General features: G+C 37.4%; 1 protein-coding gene across 9 annotated transcripts in view; it reads left to right on the plus strand.

The window, feature by feature from the left end:
• The window catches only part of LOC121962363 (collagen alpha-1(XXV) chain), a 172,584-nt gene extending 150,260 nt beyond the window's left edge, over nt 1-22,324 (plus strand). For 5 of the 9 annotated variants that reach the window (XM_042512611.1, XM_042512610.1, XM_042512616.1 and 2 more), the window contains 21 exons: nt 1,713-1,775; nt 2,920-2,988; nt 3,743-3,787; nt 4,592-4,636; nt 5,659-5,736; nt 6,194-6,217; nt 7,831-7,875; nt 8,065-8,109; nt 8,389-8,469; nt 8,572-8,634; nt 8,812-8,862; nt 9,590-9,616; nt 11,076-11,156; nt 11,549-11,584; nt 12,099-12,152; nt 12,260-12,313; nt 12,838-12,864; nt 13,982-14,035; nt 16,768-16,845; nt 18,582-18,620; nt 20,537-22,324. In XM_042512611.1, the coding sequence (XP_042368545.1) occupies nt 1,713-1,775; nt 2,920-2,988; nt 3,743-3,787; nt 4,592-4,636; nt 5,659-5,736; nt 6,194-6,217; nt 7,831-7,875; nt 8,065-8,109; nt 8,389-8,469; nt 8,572-8,634; nt 8,812-8,862; nt 9,590-9,616; nt 11,076-11,156; nt 11,549-11,584; nt 12,099-12,152; nt 12,260-12,313; nt 12,838-12,864; nt 13,982-14,035; nt 16,768-16,845; nt 18,582-18,620; nt 20,537-20,563 (1,086 nt within the window). In that variant the 3' untranslated portion in view covers nt 20,564-22,324. Of the gene's footprint in view, nt 1-1,712; nt 1,776-2,919; nt 2,989-3,742; nt 3,788-4,591; nt 4,637-5,658; nt 5,737-6,193; nt 6,218-7,830; nt 7,876-8,064; nt 8,110-8,388; nt 8,470-8,571; nt 8,635-8,811; nt 8,863-9,589; nt 9,617-11,075; nt 11,157-11,548; nt 11,585-12,098; nt 12,153-12,259; nt 12,314-12,837; nt 12,865-13,981; nt 14,036-16,348; nt 16,860-18,581; nt 18,621-19,870 lie in introns of those variants that run through there. The other 4 variants (XM_042512617.1, XM_042512613.1, XM_042512612.1 and 1 more) reach the window with 4 other exon arrangements.
• The last annotated feature ends 1,074 nt before the right edge of the window (nt 22,325-23,398 follow it).

Here is a 23,398-nt window from a genome sequence, read left to right on the forward strand (position 1 = left end):
ATACTGTAGAGGTCTTTTAAAGGTATACTATGCAGGAACTGTTGGTTGCAATTTGTGAACGCAATATTAAAACTTGTTCCCTTCTCCCTACAATGTTTGTACGTACACTGCAAGCTTATATTGTAGGAATGTTACATTGCTACAGGAATGTAGGTTCCAAAAGCAAGTCAATCCTTCCATGTTAAAATGCCCAACTTTACAGCAGAAATAAACATGTGTACAGGCTGGTAGGAAAAAAGTTTCGGTCTCTGTAGCTAATTTTAGCATGACAACCGTACTCGGGATTAATTTTTATATAGGTCATCCATCTATATTTTATTAAGGCCCAAAGTAATGCATAGGTAAGGGCATGGCTGCTAGAGTGACGGGCTGTCTGCAAGGCATCACTACAGTCTTTAGTAGTGTAGTGAGTCAGATCCACCCTTCACTCATTCACAGCTCCACCCTCTAGTCCAAATATGGTCATTTCTGGTGCCAAAAAGCCAAGAGGCTGAATGTGAGGCTTCCAAACGTAAGTCCACAAACCAATGAGTGAAGTCACAATAGTTATGCCCATTATTTATACAGTCTATGGTCTATATCTTGTTTTTCAGGAAAACCCTGCATAGTATACCTTTAATGGTGACTAGAACATTGCATCCCTGGCAACAACTTCAGTATTTTTCCTGGAAGTGGCATCAAGAGACTCCCTGCAAAATGTGTCAAAACTAAAGAGAATATTCTTTTTTTCTGTAGAACTTATCAAATTAGGCATTTCTTCTCTTAGTTAAAGCGCTTTTTTACTTACTGTATCATAAAAAACCTACAGCAGATGGTGAAACAAGAGGCACATAATATTTCACTGCCATCTTAAAGAATACCAACCGCTTCAGTGTTTCTCAGGATCATTAGCTTGAAATATAACATGAATGCAAGGAATGCTCACAGGGGCATGATGAGATGATGCTTGTTGCTGTTTTGGTTTTGTTTTCCTTTCTTTGTGCACTTTTAATGTGCTAGTCTTGTAAAAAAAAAAAAAAAAGCCTTTCATTTTACTTTTTATATACTCCTGTTTTTACTTAAGGCCTGAATGCTTGATGGATTCTAACAATATTTTGCTAACATAGCACTCGCGAGGTTCTGAGCTCGGCTTGCACTTTGTTCTGCTTGGCATTCTTGGCTGTTTCTACAATCAGAGTTTAAAAGTTTGAGAGGCAAGTGTCCATTACCTCTCTGAAGGCTTCCAGGGCGCCTAAACTACAGTGGGTGGGTTGCAGATGGTGTAGCAGTTAAGGTATTTTACAAATGTGATGTAAATGAAATCAGCATCACACCTCATACTGGAAGCTTGCTCCTCAGAAGTGAAAAAAAAAATGTTAAAGCTTCTTCATGAGTGGCAGAGAAGCTGGTTTTTGCACACAATTAAGCTTCTTGTGCTCTGATAACTTTCTAACAAGGTCAGTCGTAACATCTATTAAGGCTCTCGAGAAGAGTCATTAATGTACAGTATGTGAAGCCAGGGGCGAAATTAACAAGCCACTGATAATTTGTGTCCATGTGTGTGATTTATGCATGTGCGAGTGTGCGAACAGTATGCGCATGCCTGTCATTTTAAATATGTTTGGCCATGCATCTTTGTGTATGTGTTTAGCGCTCACTAGCAGTGGGTGGAGGTGCACCAAAAATGCACTGTGGAAAAATAAATAATGTTTAGGATTTTTTTTTTTCTTCAGGGTGAGCCTGGATTCCTCGGTCCCCAGGGAGAGCCAGGGCTCCCAGGACTCCCAGGAACTAAGGTAGAGGACTTTCCATAGTAACTTGTTTTTCACAAAGTAAGAGTACCACTACATATATTCTAAGTTAATGAGTTGTAGCAGCTTTAACAGCTTTTCATTACATCCTGTCAGTGTGGTCATCATTGAAATCAGTAATTCCCCTGGGTTATGGTCTAATTATCCATCATTATCACTTTACAGAGGTGATGAAGCCTCTGTTTCTTCAAAATGTCTCTTGGAAATGGTCAGAATGAGCGAATACTGGCAGCTCCCTTTGAGTCGTGACATTATCACACTGTGGAGCCAGCGGTGATAATCCAGACACTGGAATGAATGTTCATGTTGTCCTTTTGCATCAGGCTGCAGTGCATTGATAATCAAGATACATTAGCCTTGCATTATCATATCTGTGTTGCTGAATCAAACATAAGGAGGAAACGCAGCAAATATTTTATCTGATAGCTTTTCCTTGTGTTCAGGTTTGCTCTCAGGTTTTGGGATTTACCCAATTTTTCAGAAGGTAAAGCTAAAGTTGTTGGTATTTTGGGGTTTTCTTTTTCAAACTAAGAGTTGGCAGATTTATTAGTGCCAGTAAGTTATCATTAGAAAGTAGTTACTTGAAGCCTAATTGACTCGACATTGCTACATAATGGTTAAGTCCCACTTAGTTGCAAGAATCAGAAATAAGTCATTGAGAGTTTGGGCTTTTTGTTACACCACACCCCCCTCTAGTGGCCATCTTAAGTCACTTCATAATGAGAGAAAAGGCATATATATATATAACAAAGGACTTACATCAGAAGACTTGATGTAGATGTTTGTGTGTTTTTCTTAAAAATAACATTTCATCTTGTCAAAGGTCACAATCTACCAGGAAGCTGATTGTGCTGACTCAGCACATATATATCTACAAGTCAATGTATAAATCTGTGGAGTAAGCAAACTCATGAGAAGTGCAGAGAGCTCGCATTAGTAGAATCCTCAGTCTTGTCAATACTGCATAACATTAAGGGAATTGTATTTTATGCCCAGTGTTCACAAGATGCAACACAGCTCTTCTGCTGACAATAAAAACACACGGGGCCCACATCAGCACTTCTCTATGACAAATGCAAATTGCAGGAGTTAAGTTGTTTTCAAGAAGTTTGTTCTTTTGTTTGTATAGGGTGAGAAAGGTGACCATGGGCCACAAGGAAAGGGTGAAAGAGGGGAAATTGGACCTCTTGGACCAAAGGTTTGTCAATTGCTCATGCACATGTGCATGTATACAAATGGCACGAATGGTGTGGGAAAAAAATGGATCCCTCAGTATTTTAAAGCTTCCTGCTTGTTCACACATGCCATGAATATATTTTTGCTGCCATCTAGAGCTTCGCTGATTTAAGCACACGCTATAAAGGTAAAGGAGCTTAAACCAGAAACAGTAAAATGCATTCCCAAAGCAAGGGCTCATTCAATTCATCAAATATTCATTTATGTTGTCAAAGAGAGCTGGCTAAACCATTACAGCCTGTAATAAGTTCAAGGCTTACCCTGGAGTCTGTGTAAAGTAAACCAAATATAAATGAGTTTACCATTGTTTATGTCTGGCACTGACCCAGCAGGTAGCTTCAGCTCCAGTCTAAACTTAGACGAGCCACAGATCTGTTTCACATCCTATCAGACGTCTCCCAAAGTGAAACCCCTCCTTTATCAGTGCCAGAGTTCAAATAAACACTTTCTCCATTGCTTGGCAGTTATGGTGTATTAAAAGCAGGTCATGTCAGTGAAGCTGACTGAGTTGCTCTCCAGGGAGAAGTAAAAGAGGCTGATGATATTTCCTTTGTGAAATATGCATTTTAAATGCATTGCATTTTTTATGATGATTTTGGCTTAATCCATAAAGAGAGTTTGTTTTATGTTTTTCTGTCACGTTTATATCTCAAGCACTTTCTTTTTTTATAGTGTCCCTCAAACCGTGACTCTTTTTGTTTTCTTATTCGCTGCAGGGTTCACAAGGCGAAGCTGGTACACCTGGTCCTAAAGGGTCAAAGGTGAGCATGGCAGATTTGTTTTCTTTAATTTTGGTGAACACAGTGCTTTAATGAGATTTTTCAATTCAAGGAGGCTTTATAGGCATGACCGTGACCAGCTTTAATTAGATAATCCTCTAATTAGATTTTGCAAGTGATAGAGATCTTTTATTGCCTCTATTTGATGTGCACGGGTTTTCTAATCAATACTGTTGTGATGAATTAGTTCAATGTGGAAGTGTCTTACAGAAAGTACCTTTTTTTAACACAACACAATGCATGAATACAGTAAGCAAATGCAAACCTTTCTAGCTGCAGACTTGCCAGCGGAATTCAATGCTGGTGGAAGTTTAGAGTTAGTTATAGTAGCAGTTATATGAATACGGCTAAAATATTTATTAGTGTTGTTGCACTTGTTTTTGTAACAGGTCTCCACAATGAAAACAATATGAATAAAAAAAATACATTTTGTTTTATTTTATTGTTTTGTGTTCTCTTTTTTTATTATCTTTTATGACTTATGTAAAGTGTCTTTGAGTACCATGAAAAGCCCTCTATGAATAAAACTTACAATAATGATCTAATATAAAAATAATGATAGTAATAATAATTATAATTATTAATTGCACTAAGGTCCTTAAAAAATGGCACATGATGAAAAGTCCCACACAGTAGTATTATGTGTCATACTGTGGTGTGATTCAAAATACTCTGACTTGCTGCACCAAAATAATGAGGTAGATGTGATATATGATTTTAAAACATATCCATACTTTAGCTTTCCACAATCTAGCTATCGTCATTTTTGTTTGTCTTTTACTTTAGGGGGAGACTGGAGATAAAGGAGACTTGGGATCTATTGGCCCAAAGGTAAGCAAACATATTACAGAAGATTAATGTCTCTATTCTAGAGCTGTACAGTTAATTGAATTATTATCAAAGTGCGATATGTCCAAGTGCAATATCCAAATTGCAGGAGCTGCAAGGTTTTATATAACATTGCAGCCATTAGTAAAGCATTGTGGTGCTACAGAGCCTAAAAATTATATTTGCCATAGAGGGACATTCTTGTTTGGTAGAGACCCCCGCAAAATACCATCATCATTTTTTACATATTTTTCAGTAAAAATGCAATGCAAAAATTATTACTACCGCTAAAATATTGCATTGGTAGTATCTGTAAAAATAATCACTATATGATCTTTATCGCATATCATTCAGCCAGTGGTGGATGAAGTGCATGAAAGCCACACTTGGGTAAAAGTACAGTTGTCTCTCCAGAAAATAACTTTGGTCGAATTTAAAGTCATCTATTAGAATATTATTTGAAGTGTCTGACTTTTACTGCACTGAAGTATCAAGAGTAATTTTATTATATTAAATATACTTAAGGATTGACAGTAAAAGTACAGAGTTTTCTGGGGTGTTTTTTATGATTTTGAGTTCTTGGGGGTGTAATTATTTTTCTTTGTATAATTTTGTTTTTTTTAGTTGTGTTACTTTCTTTCATTTTACATTTTTACTGCATTCTTTCTTTTACTTTTAATTCTTTCAGTACATGCTCACAATTATACTTATTAACGTTTACTTAATGAAATAAAATTGCACAGTATCTTCACAGTGTGGTATTGGTACATGTACTGTAGTGAAGGAACTGAATACTTCTTCCACCACTAAGCCCCACTCTATTCTCTTCTTTCTAGAGTAATTTCATGGCGTTAACCATTAAATTGTACGCCACAAATTTATTACCACAAGGGGGCAGCAGTTAAACCTTAGCCATTCGGGGGAAATAGGCACTCTGATGTTGTCTCTGATGTTATATATAAATGAGATGTGGATTATGAAAGGACATGTGTCTAAATATGCTCCTGAATGTCAATAATGTGCAGGGGCCCCCTGGGCAGAAAGGAGACCAAGGAGCCACTGAAATCATCGACTACAATGGAAACATTCAGGAGGCTTTACAGGTCTGACAAGTCGTTTCTAAATTCTTTTATTGGTACTTCTGCAATATAATCATGGCCTAGACTTTCTCACAGCTGCACCCACATTTGACCTCATGTTGAATACTTAAACAATACAGTGGGTAGCCAAATACATACATATTTTGTAACAGATGCAGTATTTTGCTGTATTTTGGCACGTGTTTAAACTCCACTTTAAGTTAAATTAATCTGTCCTCTTTTAAGCATGGTAGACCTTCCTCACATTTTCAAATTCCTATGTCTATGAGAAAATGCATTTCTTAAACATTATTAAGGATATGTAGAGACAAACAGGCAAACATCTGCTCTTTAATAAATAACTAATTTTTAGGGTATATCTGTGTCAAGATGTGCTGACACAAAGTTTTCCCTTCCTGTATGACCTCTGCTATCTTATCTCTCACCTCCTCCCCATTACCACTCCTTTGGTGTACTGCAGAAGATTACCACTATTACAGTAACGGTAATTAGGCTCTGTGTTTCTTTGCATTGTGTCATTTCCATAAGTGATTCATCTTTTTCCTGCATGGGCCCAACCCTGGTTTGCACTGCCTTGTTGTATTTGTGCTACCTCACTCAGCAAAATGTTTGCTTAACAGCGAATGAAAACTGAATTTAGCGCTGCGCTTCTGTGCAATCGACCCCGCAGGCTGCCTGAGTTGCTGGTTGTCTTCCTAAATGTCAGTAAAACATCCTTTAAAACAACATCATAAGAAAATATTTGAATTTTTCCTAAACTCACACAGTCAAAATCATTCCAAGCACATAGCAGTCATGATTATAGTTGAGGCGAGATTGCCAAGCAGGCAAAGCTGGCCCCAGAACTCCAAGGCCCTGGTTTGTGTTCATTTAATTGAGTATTTGTTTAGGAATGTGCACCAAGCATAACACTAACTGATAGGAGATGTAAAGTTTGGCCCTGTCTTGAGCAGGGTCTCTGTTCAAAATCTAGTTTTAAGACCTTCATTGTGACAGATTATTACATGCATGTTTCTCTGTTAATGCATAATTTTGTTTCCACTCAGCAGATCTGGAGTCAAAGTAGTATTTCAGGATAGAAAAAGTAGAAATTACAGAGAAAGTGTGAGGATGGGTGTTATTGCCCAGCAGCTGCTCTTTATGCATTCCACTGATTTCCCCGTCACCAGTAAATACAACTTTTAATTATATAAGCTAAGAAAGCTACTTGTAGCAATTTATTTTCCATGAAAAAGCATCACGAATGTGAAATAAAAAAATGTCCAAAGTCAACTAAGATTTGGAAAACCCAGTGTGGAAAACAGATTTGTTATAAACTCAGCTTTATCTGGATTTTATTGGATAGCAAGGTATCACACACTCCGGCATCATTGTTGTGTTTAAGCTACGTGTTGCTAAGTATATGATTTATTCTTCACGCAAAAAGCTGCACACATTTGAAATAATATTAATTGTTCAAAGTGGACGAGAGGTTAGAATTCCTCAGTTCATTGGACCCTGCTCTGTGATAGTGGCACTAGTTAGTATTTCAGGCTGATAAAATAATAGATTATGCATTATGTTGGTTAGCACGGTAGAAAACATAGCATGTTTAGAATCACATATACAGAACTGACATTTTCTCAATAATTCTTCCTTGTTTTCCAAAAGTCAATTACCATTTGTTTTTTTTTTTTTGTTTTTTTGTTTGTTTGTTTTTTTACTCTAAAGCCACCACCTGATTGGAGCATGTAGCAGCAAGTCACTGATGTGAATACACTGTATGAATGTCTTCCTGTAAACTGAATTGAATTAAATGGATGGTTTAATGATAATGAAAAAAGCAACATCAAAATATGTAACGCTCTCATCTGTCAATGACATTTATGTATCCGTATGTTGTAGCTAACATGTTTTTGGCATGCTTCTTTCAGTTGAGCATTATAGTGTATAACTGACTGCTAACATATTTTGTTCTGTTTGTAAGTCATTTCATTTCAAATGTATAAGTTCCTTGTGTTTAAAGTTGATATTGAAATGATCAACCCCATTCAAAAGTATATATCAGTTGGGTAGGAAGCTAACTGAAGCTTCTTCTGTGTCTCTCTTTCTTTTCAGGGTCCTCCTGGACCTCCTGGGCCGATAGGACCACAGGGGACAAAGGTAAATTCCACACTTTTCCTCACATTGCAAATTTTGCTTCTGCAAAAATAACATTCAAAGTTAAATATTTTCCCAATATTGCAGAGATCACGCTGACAGGCACTTCTTTCTTCAACCAACAAAATTGCATCGTATTACAGTCCAACTGCAAAATGATAAAATGTAAAACGTCTTTTTGTCCTCGCCCAGGGGGATCGTGGTATGCCTGGTCTCCCAGGACTCGATGGTGAAAGAGTGAGTTTATTATGTATAATTATCATTATAATTAAAAATTTTCAGTTGGCTTGTGAAAAAGAAAATCCTTTACTTAAATCGCTTTATATTTGCGAGGCTTTTAACTGAGGATTATCTCAGAGGAATAAAGAGACCTAATGGACACTTCGATCCTTTTATACATTTCACTTTTGTCACCATGTACAAAATACATTTACATAAATATCCACAGTCTTGAGTAATTAAAATAAAATAGTTTCCTTTTAATTCTTTGTTTACATTTTTGCCCTCCCCTCTCAGGGCTACAAAGGCTCCAAAGGAGACATGGGAATGCCTGGAGCTTCAGGGGATAAAGGAACAACTGGTTTGCCTGGTCTACCTGTAAGAAACTCAACGTTTTTTTTCCTTTTAAAGTCTAAGCCACCTTAGCCATCTTATCAGATAGAGACCATGCACGTGTCATGAAGCTTTTGTTCCTTTTAGGGTGTCAACGGGGTTAAAGGAGATAAGGGCGATTCAGGTCTACCTGGCCCTCAAGGTTCTTCAGTGAGTCACATTAAGGACATTTATTATGAATTAACAAAACAAGTAGTTGTATTAAAGATGCTGTTCAATGCACACTTATATACAGTTAGGTGTTGTACTTTTAATGTGAACTGCAGTCAAAATATATGATTGTAGAATCATGATTTGGTGATAAAATATCTATATTTGATATTATAGATCACAGGCCCTCCAGGGCCACCAGGGCCCCACGGACCCCCAGGACCCATGGTGAGTGTTTCTAAGAAGTCTCATTAATGGACGATATACTGTACTTAACATTTAGGAAAAAAACATAATTAAAAGGAAAATATCAAACTAGTAATATGTAATATAGCTGATTGCAATGTGATGAAGTGCTGTTTAATGCATAAAATGTTTTTCCACCTTGTGAAGACCCCAACCAAAGTATTGTTTGGTGCGTTTAATTACTTCTTGTTGCAGGGATGAAAAGACATCATGGTTCACGTTACAGGAGGTCCAAGTCATAAATAAACATGCATGTTATGAATCTAACTTAGCATTCTAAGACACTGTGACTTTAATGTCTAAAAGAGAAAACTCAGAATACATCTTTTTTTTTTTTGTTTTCCGCTGTATTAACCCGCAGGTATATTCGCAGTCACAGTGAAAGACACATTCTCCACAAGTCCACAAACTGCTGCTGTCAGTTTCTGATTGCATCTTCCAGCAAAAAGTTTATAGCCCAGTATACCTGTTCTTCCTCTTTTTAATTCCACAGTAGTCTCTGCTTAAATAACTTGTCACCTCGGGATAAATGGGAAAATGAAACACAGACTTCCTCATGGGAAATTTTACAGTGCTGAACTTGCTAGACTTGTTTATTTACTGTGATTTGGACAAGACGTTGGAGGTTGGAAGTATATGTATAAAATAAGAAATAAGTATACTTTATTATGAGAACTGCCACAAACTAATATTTTTGCAATGTTTTCAGGGCCCCCATGGATTCCCTGGACCAAAGGTAAGCCTCAATAATAAAAGTACAGTGCATGTATGAGAACAACTTATATTCAGGTCATTATGACTGTAATTAAACTAGGGCTGCACAATTAATCAAAGTATTATCGAAAACGCAATGTGGCTTAGTGTAATAATCAAATCGCAGGAGCAAAAATATGTCACAACATCTGTAATAAATGTACATTGTAGTGCCACAGAGATGCCTACAAATCATATTCTAGACAAAAGAGAATGTGCTTTTTTTATACAGACCCTACAAATGACCAGTTCTCTTGAAACTATGGTTCATATTGCAATTACAATATCAGTCAAAATAATTGCAATTGCATATTGTGCAGACCTAAATTAAAACAAAACACACATTTGTTCATCCTTCCATCCATTTATCTCTTATGAGAATCAAATGTAGTTGTAATACCTTCCTATTGAATATTTGTATTTATGTGCAAATAGTTGTGTCCTCAGACATTTTAGTTAAACAGTGTCAATTCAAAATGAAACATTTAAATTAATCATAGATACGAAGAGGTGTTTGATTTGTATGAATATTCATTAATATGACAATTACAAGATGTCATGTTCTGTCGCTGATGCATCTTTACAATTTCTTGTAGAAACTTGCAGTATAACTGCAGTAAGTGTCTTTGAGTCAGTTTCTATAAAGCAGAGTGAACCACAGAAGCAAGTCAGGAAGACATGATTCATATTTTATGCCTTCACACTGGTGACTGAAGAAGCTGAAGACATAATGTTTTCAAATTGTTCGTCTGCCAATGACATTATCTAAAGAAAGCCTTCAGACAATTAGACCTAATGATAATTGATTACATTTTGGTGGTCAAAGGTCAAGTGCACTGTGACCTCGTCTTTCTCAGTCTCATGAACATGATTTCTGTACAAGTACAGTATATAGTTATCAAAACTCAAAGGTCAAGGTCACTGTGATGTGGTTCATCTCATTCTTTTAATGCAATATCTTAAGAACATCTCAAGGGTTTTTTTGGTCAAACATCCACTTGGACTCAAGAAGGAAATGATCAGAATTTGAAGGTCAAAGGTCAAGGTCACTGTGACTTTGCATCCATCACATTCTCATAAATGTGAGATGTTAAGAGGGCCATGATGATATTTCCTCAAATATGGCACAATGGTCCACTTGGACTCAAGAATGAACTGATTTGGTGTTTGAAGGTCAAAGGTCAAAGGTGACACAGGTGACACAGAACACTGTGACGTGTGTTGGCTATAACTCAGTAATTCTACTTTTACATTACATTCATTCAGCTGATGATTTTTTCTGATGCAACTTATGAGAAGTTCATTAAACCATGTAGGTACAACCCAAAAGTGCAAGTCACGCAAGAACATAAACTTCATCACATTTAATATGAAGAGAGGTGCGATCACAGGAACAGAAACTGCATCATGTTTATCTACTTCCCTTGTTTACTTTTATTTAGGGGGAGCCTGGTTTGCATGGTGTAAAGGGTATCCGAGGGGAACCAGGACACAAAGGGGACCGCGGACCACTGGGCCTCCCCGTGAGTACAGTCGTGCACCATGGGATATCTCCAACTACAAAGCCTGTCCTTTATTCAGACATCCATAGAAACCTTTCATTTCTGTTTTAGACCTGTCCGATTTCTTAGTGTGCATTATTGCGCACATATGAGTGTATGTTTGTGTGTATGTGTGTGTGTTGTGTGTGTTGTGTGTGTGTGTGTGTGTGTGTGTGTGTCTGTCTATCTATATGGCCCTCTCCATTTTCTGTCCTCATGTTCATTTGCCTGGGCTGATTATTTTGCCCACGTCCCTGTAACACACAGTGTAATTTAGCTGATGTAAACCCTGCCATCAACCTTTCCTAATAACAGTGTTCATCTGGTACTAATCCCGCCTTGTTCATGTCACTCATACCTCCATAACCACGCAGGGAGCCTCCGGCTTGGACGGCAAGCCCGGAATTAGGGTGAGTGTCATGTGACCTAGAGGCTTCACCACCCAACTTCTGCCTACTTTTCTCCCTCTCACCCTTCATACAATCCCCCCTTTACCACCATCACCCCATTTGATTGTATTTTACTGTGAAAACTGACAAGAAAGTTATATAAACTTTTGTTGGATGTTTACATGTTAGCTAGGTCCACTGAGTAAAATTATCAGGATAACAACCATACACAAAGCTGTTACAGTAGGCATTCCAAGGCTCTCGTTTTGTCCTGTGTTGCATTAACTCAGCATTAACACACACTCATACATTAACTGTGTCAGCAGTGTTGTAAATGTCCTTTGTGGCCAATGCACGTGTACTAGCAGCAGTTCTGTGTGCTGGTTGTAGGTCAGATCAAATGGGAATATTGAACAAAATGTTGACGCAAAACATATTTTTTGCTTTCCATCTGGTGTTTGTTTGGCAAAAATTTTAAATACAAATGTTATAGTCCAATGACATAAACTCACCATGACAACACCACTTTTTGCAGGGTATGGATGGACCTGCTGGTCCAGCTGGTCCAGCTGGGCCGAAGGGTGACATTGTAAGACCAATTTTGGCTTTATATTTTACTTATGATAAAGTGCAATTAAACTCTGGCTCAATTGTTGTGTGATTCATGTGATTGCAACACTGATTCATGTGTATTAGGGTGAGAGAGGACCAGCAGGCGAGCCAGGACCGAGGGGACCTTATGGACTACCTGTAAGTTTGATGAGGCTATAATCATGTCTTTTATTACTATCTTTAGTTGGCAGTATCAGCATGTGTTTACTCATTTTATCAAATCATTTATGTGTGTTGTATGTTGACACACTCTTGTGCAAGGTACATTCTAGTTTTTAGAAGGTCTGAGTGACCATGAAACACTGACAATATGGTGTTTCACATCACATTTGGGTTTTCACACGTTGAAAACAGCTTGTGCCCAGGAGTATCACACTTTTTGCACATTTCCCACATGTTGCAGTAACAGAAATAACAGCTTCTTTTCCCATCTTCGTTGAATATTGTCTCTAATAGCTATTGGTACTAGAAAGGATAATTAAGAAACAATAATTTCAGTTATAAGCAGTAAAATAATTACCCCTATATTAAACATTCACATTTTTCCTCATTTTTTTTGAATACAGTATGATCTACAGTAGGTGTTTATGACAGCTTTAAATGTCAGCATTTGTGAAAGTCAACTGCATAATGATGATACAACTCATGTCCTTTATTTGCAGGGAGCTGCTGGGACACCAGGCTTGGATGTAAGTTTTGTTATTTTCTGTTTTCTCTGAAGGCAGACAGGCACAAAGTCGGAGTAACAGTGAATGCTTCTTCCAGTTTAGAGGTGCCTGGTTAAAAAACTGTTAGATATACAAAAGAAAAAATTAAACTTTTAATAATCTAAAACCAAGTATAACAAGATTTGAACTCTAGCATTAGTAATTGTGTAATTAGCACTAGGTGTGGAGCATCACTTTATATAGACCAAAAAAAAAAGACACATGCACAACTCAGCAAAAGCCAGGTTTATCATTTTATTTTAAACCCCAACACAAGTATCATATATTTCTTACGCATCTAAGTAACATTATGTAAATACGTCTGAGTCATCACATGTAAATTCAAATCAACCTGGAATATACTCTGCAGCTGAAGGTGTCACATTTCCACAATCCAAGTGATTTGGAAAAAGTGATAAATCTAATAAAATTGGAAAGTTTGTATGTATGTCCTTCAGTTTTATCAATAACCATTCAGACGATTGACTTCAAAGCTGGCAGGTAACCAGAGATGTAGCAAACTCAAACATTTCAAGCATGATCAGTAGATTTCAGAATAAATGCAATTTATTGAAGTTGTTTGGATGAGCAGTTCAATCGAAAGCTGCATTACCAAAACAGACTTGTTTTCAATCAGCACTGCACCAGTTCAAATGCACATACATGCACCAATCATAAATTGAATAATTCCAGCATTTGTCATTTTACTTCTGTGTGCCTTATCCAACATGTACCACATATTATAGTTTACTTTGTGTTTTTTATGTGGTGTTCCACACCCGGTGCTAATTAGCTAATAAGTGACGGTTGAGCAGTTTGACCATACTCAAGTTTTTGGCAAATGCATTATTTCAAAATGCATTAAGCTTCGTTCTTAGTGAAGTTTGCAAGACTTTTTCTCTATCTAAAAGCTACATATAGTCCATAGTATACATATTCTTGTTGCACATCCCTCTACTTTCTCTTGGTGCCAAGTTTTTTTTACTTTTCACCCTCTTTCAATTTGTTGTGTTTTCTTCAGCTTTGTCATGACAAGAACACCCTCTCTTGTCTTTGCATAGTGAAGCCAGAGTAATGAAGTGGAGTTGTACTTTTACAGGGGTTGCCAGGCTTAAGGGGAGAAAAAGGCGACGTTGGGGAAAGAGGAGAAAAGGTAGATGTAGATAGGATGCTATGGCTTGTGAACCCCTTAACACAGAGGACTGATGTCAATGGACAGTAACAGGAAATACAGGCATATTTTATGTAGCTGCTTTTTATCAGAAGTTTCTCCTAAAAGGTCATGTATATGATTGTTGGAATAGATAAAGTGGCTGAAAGGAATATTTTTATGCTCTTTAATGAACTGTCGCAGATATAAAGCATTTTGACTTTCTCGAGAGATTAAACCATCAACCAGGATTTAAAGCAATTAATTGGGTAAAACTCCATGCGATGTAAAATATCCTTTGCATAAAATATCATCCCCAGTCCTCTCAAACTTTTGTTCTCCACTTTTGTCATCTCATTTCTCGAAATCACAAAGCAAATCTCATTCTGAGGCATCAAAAAAAAAAAAACGTTTTCAACATGTCAGACCACACAAGTCCATTGACAGCAGGCTCTTAAGATTCATAGTTGTTTTATTTCTGTTGTATCCATGCATGAACATACTTAAAACATGTCACTTCCATGAGTTCCTGAGCCTGTTGATAACCTCTCCCTTGCCTGTTTATATAGCAGTTTATATCTTTCAGTGCTTAATTGTGAATGTTTCCACACTTACTAACTTAATATTAGTTTTTGAGATGTTTGATGTCTTTAGGAAACTGTATCCCATTTCTTTGTACAGAAAGATAAACACATTTTGCATCTGTGTGAATCTGCGTCCGAAATTGCATACCCAATATGAGCACTATTGTTCAACATACTTTTGTGTAAATTAACAGTAGTACGTATCTTTTCGGACACACTGAGCTGTAATTACCACATCATTGTAATACCTGAGAGAAAGCATGATAAACCCCTTTTTTTTAAATTCTGGACCAGTTTAAAAAATGTGTTGCGCCCAGCAAAGTGAAGTCTTATATTTCAGCTGTCTGCCATTGTCCGTTCAGAGCGTTGTTCTCACTACCACATTGCATGGCATGATATTTATGCCGGTATAGTGGCTCTTGTCTGAATACTGTTATCAGAAATATAATGCAATTCACTTACTTTTGGTTTCATATTAAGGTTTTGGACACACTAAATGTCACATACAGTATGTTAATTAACATGTTAGTATGGAATTTTGGACGCAGCCTCTGTATTTACCAACCATTTTCACAAAATACATCACTGCTTTTATTCCAGCTATTTAGCAACATCTCTCAACACTGACATATTATGGGTGACAAAATTTGAATGACAGTCAAGAGCAGTTTTGAGTATTAGCCTAATATTAGTATAGTATAGAGTTCCCTTTTTCTTTAGATTTGGATTATTGCAGAGAATAAGATCTGTGTCAAAGAAAAGTTTATGATACTTACATTGTTTTGTTCAGCAAGATAATCTTCACAAATGACCAACACTTTAAGGATTATAGAAGCCTATTTGCAAGGGAACCAGGAGTGCTGAAATGAGCGTTTCCAGCTTTCCTCCCTGTTTACTTCCTGTCAGTTATGATGAGTGTGACTTGCCATGTCCGTTCCATTGAGTTTGATAGAAGTGGCACCAAAGTCTGATACCAATGCAGAACTGGAAAGCTGTCACTGATGTAATAAAGTTTCCTTGTCAGCTGCTGTATTAACAATCAGTCCAACCGGAAATACAAAGGGAGCCATTTATAATGTTCATGTTGTCAAGTTAAAAATGATCTTTAGTAAAATTTACTGAAAATTAATCCCATTAAAAGTTTAATGATATACCAAAAAGTGTACATCTAATCTCATGAGGGCTAGAGATGTACCAGTGATAGTACCTCTGTGAAGTTTAGTACAAAAAATATACTTCTTCTTATATATACTGCGGGCAACATTTGATATCCAGATCATGTAATGGGAACTTTTTTATTCTCTGTTTTATTATTTTTCTCTAATGCATGTAATGAATGACATAAGAAGACTAACTCCCACGCAAATATGAGGGGATACATTTTGAACTTTTTGCACTGTGTAGTCGATTGAATTATGTGTTTCTAGAGGTTTTTTCCCTGCTACTCTTTCTCAACCTTTGTGCCCTTGACACCCCTTTTGGTGATCAGCTCTGTTATATACTCCTTCCTATTGTAATGTTCCCCTTTTTCGTCCTCTTCCTGTCCTAAGGAATGTTTTTAGAGTACCCAGTACTGTCTGGTACCCCCTCCTATCTAACATTGACCATGTCTCCTTTCCTTTGTGGGCCATGGCCTCCTTTTTTAATCACTTCCCTGCTATCCCCTAATATCAGTGCTGTCCCAAATGTTAAAAATCATGATGCTAACTTGACCAAAACATTGTATCCACAGGGGGAGAAGGGAAAGAAGGGCAAAAAAGGGCCTAAGGGCGAGAAAGGAGAACAGGGTGCCCCTGGATTAGATGCACCCTGCCCATTGGTATGTCCCAACTGTGAGCTGGAAATCGGCTCCGAGCTGTGTAGAGCAGTCGAACCCAAACAAGGATGAGCGCTCTGTGGCTAAACAGATACCCAGCTTCCACCAGATTATAGCAACCTAACACAAAGTTCATGCTCTCCTGCGATTCAGTCACAAAAACATGCTGTTAAATGCTGAAAAAGCATATCCTTTGGCTGGATTGTGGTATCAGCAAGCTCACAGGGCCGCTCCTCCCTCGTCCCCCCCTTGTGTCCGTCGTAGCAGACGGATGCAGGGGTTAAGGGTCGTCCACCTCTCTCCCAGTAACACTCCTAGGTCATCTTTGCAAACAGGGTTTCCGGGGATTTAAGGGTGAAAAGGGGGAACCAGGGCAGCCAGGTCTGGACGGGCTGGATGCCCCATGCCAATTGGTACAGTATTTCTCTTTTTCCTCCACCTCTTAACCATGCATGCTGCTCACCTTCAGTCATTACTGAAACAAAAACCATGCATGACTCGAGAGCTTGATAAGCATGAACACACCTCATTTTAATCACAAATACATTTTCCATATGAATTATAAATATGCACCAACATATACTTCACTAACTTGCTAAACGCAAGCAGCCTCTTTTAATTAATACAAATTATTATGTGAAAAATACAAAAATACATATAATTATTGATAAAATTGATACTTTAATCTCACTGACTCCTTCCATTCCCTTGATTAAAACTGGAAAAAAATTTCTGCTTAAACCTTGTTTCCTTCCCGCTGATTCCTCCATGGACCCAGTTACCTTTTAACCTGATGCTAACACAGACTCCTCCACTGACGCCCATGCCGCTGGCACATGGACCCTTCCTTTACTCTGTTAACTCCCCCTTTCCCCCCCTCCTGTATTTGTACCAATTGGGCCAGACCACGACGACAAGAGAAACACAGCAGATTACACTAGTTATTCCTCCAGACCAATTCAAGATGACATGGAGAAATATATTCTTCATGCTTTTTATGATGTTTTTTGATGCTGAAAAAATGCTGTGAAATGCATGGAAGTTTTTAGTAGAAGTGTTGGAGGTTAAATTATAAGAGAACTAATTTTAAAAGGTCATAGCATGCCGTATGTAGACAGGTAAGAACACATTCATGTACCACAAATGTCATTTCATTGAACTACATCTACATCGATATGCTTCTCTGCATCTGCAGAGAGCAGAATAATCAACAGATTGTTGTGCATGAGCTATATTTTGCTGTGTATTACATGCATGAATCAAGAATACATTCTTGCAGTTTTAAGTACTTTTAATATCTCATATGATTGTACCATAACACTCTGAGGAAATGTGTTATCAGCTGAGGGATCAGAGGTTTATGAAAAAGTCTTAATGTGCTTGTATGTTTGAATGGAGAATTTCAGACATAAATACAAGAATATTCACTGTTTTTTAGCTCTAAGGTGGGACAGTGGTTACTGTAGGTTAAGTTTGTGTTACACAGAAAATTCTTTTGAAGATGTGAATTTCACACCAAGTGCAATGAGTCAGAGAGAGTTAAGCCATTTCCTTCCCTTTACTAGACACCATTACATCATATTCAGTATTTCAACATGGACATAATGACACTTTAGTTAATGCAACAAGGTTGCTGTTTTCATAAGTCATCACCTTTACATCAAACATTTTAATTTTGAGGACTTTAGCCCGCAGAAATCCTGCATGTTCCATCCTGTGAGACCGCAGTAAACTGCACGCAGGTTGCTCATGCTGTTTGTAATCACTGTGGTGAAACAAAAAGGAATAGAATAATTAATGTGGACAAGTTCAGCCATCTGATTTGATCATTTGCTTGTTGTTTGATGCATGGTTTGACTTTACACATTTGGGCAGTTTGTTCTGTGGGTGAAGCTATGATGTCTCAGTTAGTCAGGATGGGAGATATTGTCTCTACTATTTCCAACATGTGGTTCTGGCTTATTAATCAGAGGCATTTCTGTAATGATATTTAAAAGTCTGACATTTGTGATGTGTTCTTATGGGATAAAATCCACTAATTTATCACAATTCATATCTTTGTGTGTAAATGATATTTGTTAATAGCAAAATTCCCAGTTTGGTTCAGTCCTCATGGTGTTTTTCTTCCCTGATACTCTTCTCTAAACAGGGCCCGGATGGATTACCAATGCCTGGATGCTGGCAGAAGGTAAGACAAGTCATGGGACAGACTCCAGTAGGGCAACTACACATTTACAGAGTGAACACAATATAAGGACTGTATCTAAGATACTTAAAATCAACAGTGAAATGACCATTTGTGTCCTTAATTTGTATCAGCAGCCCTTTCTACACAGAGATCACACTTTAAATTACTTCTTAAAACCTATTTTTATAGATTTGCTTTTATGTGCTGTTGTCTTTTTATTTGTTTTATTTCTTTAATTCATCATTTATGTCATGGTTTTATTGCTTTTATTGTTTTTGTTTTGTATTTTATATTGACATGTGGCATCCTGCATCTTGCATTATTTGTCTTATTGTCTTCTTAATTTTACACTTAACTAATCTTAACCCTCGTTTTGTCTCGCTTGTGTTTAATAGGACTATTTTGCTTTCTGTTGTTGTATTGCCTTCTGAGTATCCCATTTCTGCTTTTAATTTGTTTGCTAAAGCACTTCATGAACTCAGTTTTCAAGGGTGTCATATAATTAAAGTTATTATTATAAGGCCACTACAAGGTCCCAGCAAACAACAGCAGCATCATTCGGCTTCAGTGTGTGCTTTTAGATAGCGTGCCGGCATTGTTGTGTCAAAAGAGGTGTGATGGACATGTAACATGACAGCATTGGCTTTTAGTGTGACATATAACAAAGGCATCTGCAGTGCTCTTTAAACAACAACAATGGTATAATATAGCAATAACAATATTTTACTGATCTTGTCCTCTGCTCAGAGGTTAAAGACCTCCCAGACCTTACCGTTTTACCAATTTGCAGACATGTTGCAATTGTCCCCACCATTGCAACAACTTGCTTTTCAAGAGCTACTAATACCTTAGATGCCACATTTAAGAAGAGATAATGCTGTCCTCCAATCCTGTAATTATACCTCGACTATAGAACAGCTACGCAGCATAAAGGCAAGAAATTCCTGTTTTAAAGAGGCAGTGTAAATGGGGCTTCTGTTATGAATTAGGTTTGAAAAGGGTAATCAATAAAAGTTTTGGATTCAGTTACCTGAAAGTGCTCCTAAAATTTTGTTCACTCTGTGTAAGTACATTTTTTTTAATGTGGGTTTTGAGCTTCTCTATGTTTGCATGGGTTTTTTGTTCAATAAGTCGTAACAACATATGACTGTGGTGTGAAAAATCTCACCGTGTCAAACCTGTTCAGTCATGAAACAATGTGAAAACATGTCCATCTTCATGTCATTCTCTCTCCTGTGTTTTTCTTGCAGTGATCACTCTAACCTGAAACGCATGGAGTTTGTAAATAATGCTTCTTTTATGGTATTTATAGTTTTTTTAATGGAAAAAAATGTCTAAAAGAAAAGAAGTCTATGTGTACAATGATACAAAAAGAGATAACCGTCCCGAGTTTCACGCTCTAAGCTGCTTCTACTCACATCACCTTGTGGAAAAAAAACAAAACAAACGTGTGTGTCCGCTGTCTCACATCCACATCGTGGTGGAGTTCTGATCCTTGGCTGGCGGCAGAACTTGTCTCTGTAGTCTTTGCATGGCTCAGACTGGAGCGTCGTGGCCCGGCCAGATTCATGGAGACATGGAAGGAGGAGGAGGAAGTGGAGGAGGATCTGGACTGGCTCTCTAACACCAAACGCTAGGTGTTTTGTGTTGTTTGGTCTCAACAAGCTCACTGCCCATTCATGCAGCATCATTTTCTAAAAAAAAAAAAAAAAACAAACTGTGCCAAACAGAACATTGCACCCCCGACCCTGCAAAAGCATGAGTAGTAAACTATATTTATATGTATTGTACATACATGTCACTGTTTTGTGATTGCGTCATGGCTTCTGCAGAAAACAAAAACAACACTAACATAAAAAAACAACAACCCCAGAGCTCTGAATTAGTAATTTCTGCTTTCCTTTAATCTTCCCAAGGGAGTCACGCCGTGGCTGGTAGCCTGAAAATCCCCAGAAAGCAAAGTTGGTTCTTGTTGCTTTATTGTGGTGATGCCTGCAGAGGGTATGATATCAGCAGGTTTTCACTGTTGCACTCATGTGGCTCAGCATCATCACCATCATCATCAGTGTGGTGCCTCCCAAACCCACACGTCTCCGGACAAGAGGGGAGAACTTAGCAGGCTCACCGCACTGTTAGGGAAACAAATCAGGCTCATGTGTATTTGAGATTGGACAGGCCTGCTCTGGACCGCCCTTCTGAGCACGAGGGAGCGGATTCTGCAGGAGAGCCGCTAAGAGTCTCATCGATCTCTGTAGAGATCAGCTGGAGCGTCTGCCTCTCCTAACGGGCGAGATCTACTGAGAGCGTTAACAGAATGCAATCATGTTCTTTTTTTTGTTGTTTTTGCTCTCATTCTTTAACATTGTTTGTATTTTGTGTATAATAGCCTTTGGTGCCTCAAGCTTTTATTCATTCCTTTATCAGAAATGTACAACTTTATATCATATTTTGGATTATTGGAATGGTGTTTATTTCAGGAGCTTTGTTTGGTTAAAAAAAAGTTGTGAGAGTATTGAAAAGACACACATTGTGCACTGTTTTTCATATGAATCGTTTTTACAAGTTGTTGAAATAGCATGTACGTTACAGCTTCACCTGAGCAGACAGTAAGACTGCGTCCATCTCAACTGCCGCTGATCTTACAAGTAGTTTTGAAGAAGCTCATTGTTTGTGCAAAACACATCCAACATTGTGACAAATATGCTACTTGTTCATTCTGGACTTGTTGTATGGGATGTTAGTTGTACAGTGTTGTCAATTCACTGCATGTACACAATTTATTACTTATGGATTTCTTCAATATTGAAAATAAGCATTGAATTGAGGAAGTGTATCTGAAGTGTAAAGCTCTGTTTCAGGGTTGGGGTTCATAATAAGATTTAGCTTTCAGATATGATTAAGGCAGGTTATGTTGAACAATCCTAGTTGCATTACACTGCTCTTTAACACCTCCTATATTGTCTTAAAGATATGGAAAAAATGCGCATTACAGTGTAAGAAAAGCTAAATTTGACAGACTGTTAATTGGTCAACTTCCATTAATACACCACAGCTGAACTGGTGGCCAGTTATGTCACATTCCGTATCAGATGGAGCAATAGGTTTATTTTTCACCATTCATCTTTTCATATTTTTTTTTTATATTCAAATTGCCTTCTGACATAGTAGGTGCTATGCAAGGTGATGCTTCTTTCCTTCAGCGTGAGAAATATGCATGAATGATTTACTCTAAGGGCAGATGTGAAACACCAACATTTGTTGTGACGTGGCAGCAACTACAGGTGGATTCAAGAGGATTTATTCCCATGTGGTTCTATTGTACAGTTCATCTCATTGTTTTAATGAACGGATGCACATCTGTATAGATTATAAAGGTGCTATCTGATAGTAGGCCGACAACAGCTCAGTTGGTGCACTCTACCAGTGGCAAGAACTACACAACAGGTTTCTTTATTGCTGTTGGGGTTTTGTGTATGTGACAATTTTAAGTTTTCTGTGCATATATTTGTGTATTTGTCTCAGTATTTTAAGTGGTACATTATTTATTTTTCTATAATTTTCTTAAATGAAGGCATTTTGGTTTTAAAGAGCATTCCTTTCAGTTGCTTTTGATGTCCGCTGCGTCTCTTTTGATATGAGGAATTATTTTGGATCATAAGGCATCATGTAACAGTTATGCAAATGGAAAATGGTGTGAAGGAAGGTGGTCATTTACAAACAAGTGTGCATTCACTGTGCATTTAATTTAGATGAAGGCCTTACAATGGTTTGTCGCTTTTATTTAATTTTGTGTGTCAAAAAGCTAACTATGACAGCAAAAGTCCTGATGGCCTGGATGTTTACAGGCCCGGCCAATGCAATGGCTCAAAGTTAAATATCACAGCTTTTTCTCACGCTTCCTCTTTTCTCTCTCTTTGCCTCTCTTTCTCTATCTCTTTGCATTGAATGTAGTTTGATATATGTATAGTGGATTATTAATGTACTGTTAAAATGTGTGCTCATTTGACAAGAAGTGCAATTTATACTTTGGTTAATGTGTGTAGCATTGAATGCAGCTGAAATATCACATCATTGTGATCTCTATAGCTCCATTTGTTCAGTCATGCTACCCTGTATACCACTACCTGAAAAAAAAAAGTTTATTTACCCGAAGTCAAATGTAAACATTCATGAAATCTCAATTTTGGATTGATTTAAATATTTCCTCCAATACTGTCCCTTCACTCATTTTTCAAAATGTTATTTCCATTCTGTAATATTTACTAATTTTTTTGCAATGTTTTTTTGATTTTTATTTTGTGTTTTGATTTCCAGCCTTTGTTACAGAATTTGTTCTCACAAGTTGCTGTATCTTTAGCATGTGCAGCTAATTTTTTTAATTGATTTTTTATTTTTTAGTTGATTGATTGTTTTTGTTTGATTGTTGTGTTTCCTTGTTAAATATTCAAATCTAGTTTATTCTGCTATCAGCAGAAGTGCCAAAATATATCAAACATTTATTTCCATATCAGTATTAGCAGAGTTGGTGAGGGGCTCCAAAATGACTCACTGAGAGGCCACATCTGTGTCATTTGTCATTGTTGTAGAAATGCTCTGAGTCAAGTCTTCTTCTGAAGAAAGACATAGTATACACCCACTCAGATTAAAAGTGCTGGTGTAGGATATTTGACAAAGTGATATATATTTGCATTATGCTAAAAGACACTGGTCTCTTACAGATCTATATCCTCTAATAGACTGCAGCCTTACTGAAATAAGTGTATTGCCACATATACTCT

Source organism: Plectropomus leopardus, chromosome 23, assembly GCF_008729295.1.
Source record: "Plectropomus leopardus isolate mb chromosome 23, YSFRI_Pleo_2.0, whole genome shotgun sequence".
NCBI classification, from domain to species: domain Eukaryota; kingdom Metazoa; phylum Chordata; class Actinopteri; order Perciformes; family Serranidae; genus Plectropomus; species Plectropomus leopardus.